The following is a 7,066-nucleotide window of genomic DNA, read 5'->3' on the forward strand; positions in this document are numbered from 1 at the left end:
TTTGAGAGGTGATTATGTTATCTTGTGTGCTGGCTGGAGCCGGTCATGGTGCACACCCTCCAGGGACCAGGGCCAGTGTAGCCGCTGGGGCCTAGCCCACACTGGAGGAGGAGTTGCAGGGTCTGGGCTCTGCCCCTGCCTGGCCATGAGACCTGTGCCTTAGACAAGAGCCCTCCCCACCCACGGCCTCTGTGTTGGGGTTTCCTTGGTCCACTGCTGGGCACCCCATGTTTCTGACCAGTGCTGATGTTTACTTGGCTCCTAGTTTCTCAGGGCCATCTTCCCAGGTGCTCCCCCACCCTCGCTTCTGGAACTCTTCTGCCTTGGTTTCCTTATCTATGAAGCAAAGCGGTGGGAATTGGTGACCTCTGGTCACCCAGGCATTCTGAGGTGCCTTGGAGGAGCAGAATCCAGGAGATCTGTGTCCCTCGCTATGCCCCCCAGGTGCTCGCTGTGCCAATGGGTAGACCGCAGTTTGCAGAACCGGGCTGTAGCCGTGAATCTCAGTTTACTGTAGCAGGTCATTGGGAAGCGTTTCCTTGGAGATTTATGTAGGACAGAAGCCGAAATCTGAGGCGGCCCATGAAGGTTTCTGAGGATGTAAGTAGCTTCGCTCCACTGCTGGGGAGGCGATTTCGCACGGTCTCCTGCTCGTGAGGCTTCTGGAAAGTGGCTGTTGCTGCCCAGGTTCCTGTCAGGGCCTTGCCCCTGGAACAGTGCTCTTAGGCTCCTCCTTGCAGTCTGGTGCACCTGGTGCAAGAATGTCTGGCCCCAAGCAACTCCCACCCTCCGCCAAGAGCACCCTTCCACCTGGAAGCCCTCTTCCTCTATGGCTTCAACTTGAGGCTGCAGGTTGGCTAGACCCTTGGGGAACTGGTGATGCTCCCTCACTTACAGGTGGGGAGACTGAGATCAGAGAGACAGTGATGTCACACAGACCCAACAGAACCAGGACTTGTCTAGGATCTTGTGACGCCCTGGCCGGGGCACTGCCCTATAGTGACTGATCTCGGCTTCTGTTTATGAAAATAGACATTTGCAGCCCCTTCTCCTCCTTTGGAACATGCTCGGGTAACCCCTGGTTGGCCATCAGCCCCAGAGGACTCAGTGCTGGGCTCGTGTGCCGTGGGTTCCTCACAGGAACCACTTGTGGGAGGCAGGGGTGACTAGACAACCCCTGACTGCAGTGCTGCCTTCTGGCCAGCAGAGGGCTCTGTGGTTTAGATCAACTGGGCTGCAGGCTGCCCGGGGAGTTCTCTGTCCATGGGGCTTAGCAGGTGAGTGAGTGCTTCATGAAGCTTTTCCCGTCCCTAATCTGCTCCTCCATCTGATGCTGAGTCTCAGTGATTCCATCCCTGGCTCTTTAGGTTGTTTTCCCCTGTTCAAACGTAATATCATGTGCTGAGCCAGGATTGTTCATCCTCACGCAGGCTTGTGCAGGGAATATTCCAACTGTGCCCCAGGGCACACACAAGTGCACACACACATGCCTTTGGGAGTTCCCCGAAGACAGGAGAAGCCTTGGCCTAATCCTGGCAGAGGTCTCTGGTCTTGCCCTGTCTTTTGGCATCCCTACTATCTAAACAGTTTTCTTTGGAGATCCGAGATGGGAGGGCTTTTGATGCAGGATGGGGAGGATCAGCTTTCTACCTAGATCCTGTAGTTATGGGAGGGGGAACTTCCCTCAACCCCATGGGCCCAGAACCTTGTTTTCTCTGACCCCCATTGGCTAGGACTGGGGACAGGGACCTACCTAAGGCTGAATCGGGCCCCAGTGAGGTCCAGTAGGGTTCATCCTTTGGTTTCCAAGCACTGTCTAGAGAGAGGCTGGAGGGCTCGATGTTCTGACGTGGGCTCTTGGGTAGGCCTATAGATAGGCCGACTTGTCACACCTCTGTGCCCCAGTTTCCTTGCTGTGCAGTGGAAACACTGCATGTGTATTTACATGTTCCCCAGGCCCTCAACCCTGCCTCTGCCCTTCCAGATCCCCCCACAAGGCCACACTGCCCTTCTGCAGCCTGAGCTCCCCGCCCCTGGCTGACACAGGAGTGCTCGTGTGTGGGTGGGAGAGGCAGAGCCTGGGAGAGCAGTCAGAGCGGCAGGGTGTGAGGATCCCGGGGGTCCTCATCTGAGCACATGGAGCCCATCCCTGAGAGGAGAGGGCCCAGGCAGGTGCCCACGACTGGCTCCAGCACCTGACAGCACATGTTTATTCCTGATGCTGTCTTCAAAGGAGAAGAAAATTAAACTCCTGGGGCCCGGCCGGCTCCTCTTGTACTATAGAACCTCCCCACCCTGCTGGCAGCCAGGCCAAATGCTAACGAAAACGGAATTCTGCTTAAATGCCCAGAAAGGAGATTTAGGAGATCAGAATCTTAAGCAAATTAACATGTGCGGCAGGCGGCTTTTAATCACCGACTTTAATCGCAGGCCTCGGTAACGGAAATCATCTCCTGGGCTGAGTGCGGAGGGCGGGGCTGGCAAAGCTGATGGATTATTCATTAGAACCTGACTTGAGTTTCACCTGCTTCTTCTGGGGGGGAGGGTGGCAGCCCAGGGGTCTTTTGTTCACTCCAGGGGGATGAGGTTGGGCTGGGTCTTGAGCCTCCCTCCTCAGGGACCCCTGGCCCACACTTCCTTTTCACCCTCATTGCCACTCCCCCGCCTGTCCTTGGTTTTTACCTTCTGTCTCCTCTCCCTTCTTTATCTCTCTCTCTGCCTCAGTTTCTCCTTTTCTGAGATTTGGGGCTGCTGGTCTGTTCCTGGAGGGGACTTCCCAGGGATGCACAAAGCCCAGGTGTGAGGGGATGCTGAGAACACCCCTCTCCTGTTACTCTCTGGCCCCTCGTGCACCTTTATACTGTGAGCTGTGGCTTGGGCTGTCCCCCTTTCTCTGGCCCGCAGACCCCACTGAACTCAGCTCCAGGGCCCGCTGCTGCATGGACAGTGAGGACCTCCACTCAGACCAGAGGGAGGGTGCTGTCCTTCCTTCCTGTGACTGCTCAGTGGGGTGGACACAAGCCCAGGGGCCCTTTCTGTGCTGAGTATGACTGCGAGACAGTGTCCATGCATGCAGGTGGGTTCCCAGAGCCCAGGGTGGTGTCCTCTCCAACGGAGGAGCAGGGTACCATGCACAGCAGCCAAGAGAGGAAGGCTGCTCCTTTAAGGGTACCAGGAGGCTTGGCCCAGGGGCTTTCCCTGGGCAGGATCCAGACGGTGGTTGATGGTGGCTGCCCTCCCCTTCCACACCTGGGGGCTTGCCTGTCTGGAGTCAGTCTCGCTTTGAGGGAGCAACAGCTGAGAGAGCCCAGGAGTGGCCCCATGTCCTCTTGCTCAGACCTGTCTGCCTGCCTGCCTTCCCAAACTCAGGGCTCCAGTACCCCCATGAATATCCCCAGGCCTCCCTTTGAGAGGCCTCCCTCTGGGATTTGGGAGTCAATGGAGTTGTGGGCAGAAGTAGCATCTTTCAAAATATCACTCACAGATGGAAATATTTTGTTGATCTGGAAATAGTTATTTCCTTTAGATGCCACAATTTAAAACATTCCGAAGTGGGCCTGGCAGGTGGCATGGTGGTTAAGGCGTTGGACTCTCATGTGGCAGACCACGGTTCGAGTCCTGGACCTGGAGGCATGTTTCCTCATTTTCCTTCTCAGTCTGTGTCTCTCTGGTCAAATTAAAATAAATAAGTAAGTAAGTAAGTAAGTAAAATAATTCTAAAACAAAATAAAACAAAAGCCACGTATCCAGAAGGAGGCAGAGCTTTCTGGCTCGGGCAGAGGAGATGGGCTCCGGGGTGGGGGCAGCTCAGCCCAGGACAGACTCTGCCCTCAGCTTGCTCACCAGGACCCTGATCCAGGGCAGGCATGCTGCAGGGGGCCATTCTCCAGCCTCCCCAACAGCCCTCACCATCCCCAAGACCCCACAGGCCCAGCAGAGCCAGGAGCTATGAACTCATGTGGGGGCCATGAGGATGCGCAAAGAACAGGACACACTTGCCCGACCATGGCAGCAGTGAAATGTCACCTCAGCCACCCACAAGTGCTCAGCCCTTCTTGGAGCCCTGCTGAGGTGTGAGGACTTGTCCTAGATCCAGGTCGTGGGACCTGGGTGCGAATGGTCAGAGGGACTCTGTGGTCACCAGGGGCTGGCAGCCAAGAGTCATCTGGCTCCTGCCCTGGGGGCTGCAGCTACCTCTGGTAGGCGGGGCGCCGGCGGGAGGGAGGGGAGGAAGGTGGAGGGTGAGTGACTGCCGGAGCTGCTGTGAGAGGGGCAGTGGCTGGTGCTGCCTCCTCTGCTGGCCTCTGGGCAGGGCCTGCTCAGGCCCCACCTGAGATTCCTGCCTGGGTGCACAGTTTCCCACCCACAGCGCGGAGGTGGTCCTGGGAGCCAGGCAGCCGAGGGTTAAGAATGGGCGCGGCTCCCCTGAGAGGGGCGGTCCCAGTGGCAGCAGCGTTGGCCTGGCCCCGCCCCTTCTCTCTCCTCCCTTGAGCAGAAGCAGCAGCGTGCAGGCGGCGGGCTTTGACCGGGCATGGGCACCTTGCGCGGGACGCCCCGGCTTCGAGTGGGATTCAGGGGACACTGGGGGCCAGTGCAGGGCCCAGGCCCCCTTGGGCCGTGCCGGTAACAGTAGGGTTGGCGCCTGCCGGCCATGGAAGAGCCTGGGCCCCCCGGGGAGCTCAGCCGAGACCAAGGTAAGTGGGACAGGCGGGGGCCTGAAGAAGGGGGCTATGACCATCCCTGTGGGGAGTCCAGGGCCAGAGTTGTCCATTGGTGACCCACTGGCCCTTTGTCAATGGCCACTGATCCCCTCCCTGTAGTGTCTCTGGGAGCGTAGTCTGATGACCCCATTCCCACCAACACCTGCACTCCCCTCCTCTCCCCATCATCATCTCCTGTGCTGGCATCTTGAAGGGAGAGGGCCTGCTTACTGAACAGGGTTCAGACAGTCCTGGCGGGCGACCAGAGGAGGTGCTCCCGACCATGCCAGCATAGTCCTCTGCCCTCCAGTCTGCCTTGGCGGACACCCGCTGCCTGCAGGCAGCAGGTCTGGGGGATATAGGGGACTGCTGGGGCAATGGGGATTTTCCTGGTCCAACACCACCTCAGCCAGGATGGTGGAGGCGTCCTGAGCTCGGTCAGCACCATGGACAGGGCAGCTGCTGCTCTCCTGAGGTGTCTGCTGTCATTTGCTGAGGTCCTGAAGGTTCCTTGGAATCAAAGGCTGGCTCGCCCCCTCCCAGCCCTGACACTTGGGGCTGGAGATTTCTTGCTTTGAACTGTCACACGTTTTTGACCTGGGGGCAGTGCACTCTCTTGGGCAGAGAGCTCAAGACAGCAGAGGAGGTAAGAGCCCTCCAGGCTACTTAGGTGTACCCACGGCAAAGAACTTGGACATAGCAGGGACCATCCTGTCCACAGGGCTTCCTAAGCAGGCATCTTCCACTAGGGTGGGCCATAGCTTCTCTGGGACAGGTCTCTGTCTTCCCCACTGCAGTTCTAGCTCTGGGTCGGAGGTGGGGAAAGGCCAAGCATGGGGGCACCAGCGGCTGTGGCTATGTTATGAGTGACTTGGGCTGGACAGCAGGAAGAACTTCCTGATTAAGGGCTGATTAAGGGTTTTCAAGGAGACTAGGTGCTTGCCTTCTGGTGGTTTGTTTGGGTTCTAGTTTTTCTGGACTAGACTTGTTCAGCCCTTGATTGGTGTGGATGCCAGGGAGGACTGGGGAAGCCTTGGTGTTCATGGGGAGACATGCCAGGTAGACTGGGGACAGGGCAGGGTGTCTGATGAGCTGTGTGATCTTGCACAAGGCACTAACCTTCTCTGAGCCTTTGTGGACCAGAGGGATAGTGTGGGACTGCCTCTGTAGGGTAGTTGTGAGCACTCACAGGGCTTGTGTCTGCTAAGTGCTCACACCACGCCTGGCCCAAGTGGCTGTTCCAGGGTTGCCTGACACTTCTCTCCTCCCTTCTCTGAGATGCCCTTTATGAATGGAGTGCAGCATGGTAGGTGTAGACAGGGCTGCCAATACAGACACCTGCTCTGCCCTCATGGGAGTAACACGCTGCATGTTCAGGTGGACCTGGGTGCACACACTCCCTGATCACCTAGGGTGGGACAGGCCTTCCATGGGTGGATTGCCTCTGTGAAGGGCCTGGCCCACCATGTTCTGGTCTGCCTGGCCTGCAGAGAGTTTCATGGAGTGACCTCGGCTGGTTACTGGGCTTAGGACGCCTGCCTGCTGGCTGGCAGTGACTAGCTCCTGCCAAGTGGCCTCAAGGCCCCATGTTTCATGGGGACCATACATGCCTGGGGTCTATAGCTGGTGAAGGAAGAACCCTAGTCTTAGGAGGGAGTGGATGGCAGCAGTAGGAGTGTCTGCGAGTTCACCCTCCATGTGCTCATCTTCTGGGGCCGAGGGCTTGGCAGCCCCCTAGGAGGAGACACAGCAGCATGGCCTTTGGTCTCAATGTGCAGCCGAGGACAGAGCAGATGGGCCAGGAGTCCTGGGTCCGGCCTTCCATCTGCACAGCTAATGAACTGATGACGATGGTTTCTCTGCTCCTGGCACCTTCTCTGTGGGCCAGCCCTGCCCGACTAGTGCTGTCTCCTGGGGCAGGGGTTTGGGCAGGCAGGGTTGAAGGGGGTAGTGTGTGGAGGGCCCTCTCTGCCGAGCCTACAGATCCACACTCCATGAGGGTTGGGCTGGGCGAGGGGGCTGAGGAGGGGAATGAGTAATCGGACATGTCTGTTTCTTCCTGGGATTTTGCTTCCAGCACAGCGTACGTGGGCTCCCGCCGGCTGGGCGGACTTCCTGTGTGGGAAAGGCAGGTGGACACAGGCCTCATTGTGGGGCAAGATGGGGGTGGTAGATGTTATCCCCATGGCGTGGCAACTTCTCTGGCTCCTGGAAGTCCCTCACCTGGCAGCCCAGAGCATGTGGCCCGTATCAGCTGGGTGAAGGAACCAAGCTGGGATCTTGCATGGCCAGTGGTTGTAGAGAGATGGGAGCTTTGGACCCCAGCTCTGCCCAAGAGGGGGCACCCAAGCAGGGGCCAGAGGACG

The 7,066-nt window shown here is 58.1% G+C and overlaps 1 protein-coding gene across 2 annotated transcripts in view; it reads left to right on the forward strand.

Moving 5' to 3' along the window:
- The first annotated feature begins 4,503 nt into the window (after positions 1 to 4,503).
- PLCH2 (phospholipase C eta 2) overlaps positions 4,504 to 7,066 on the forward strand; it is a 45,052-nt gene continuing 42,489 nt past the window's right edge. For both annotated transcript variants that reach the window (XM_006161172.1, XM_027765435.1), the window contains exon 1: positions 4,504 to 4,694. In XM_006161172.1, the coding sequence (XP_006161234.1) occupies positions 4,652 to 4,694 (43 nt within the window). In that variant the 5' untranslated portion in view covers positions 4,504 to 4,651. The remainder of the gene's footprint in view (positions 4,695 to 7,066) is intronic.

Source organism: Tupaia chinensis, unplaced genomic scaffold (genome assembly GCF_000334495.1).
Source record: "Tupaia chinensis unplaced genomic scaffold, TupChi_1.0 Scaffold138365_1, whole genome shotgun sequence".
NCBI lineage: Eukaryota > Metazoa > Chordata > Mammalia > Scandentia > Tupaiidae > Tupaia > Tupaia belangeri.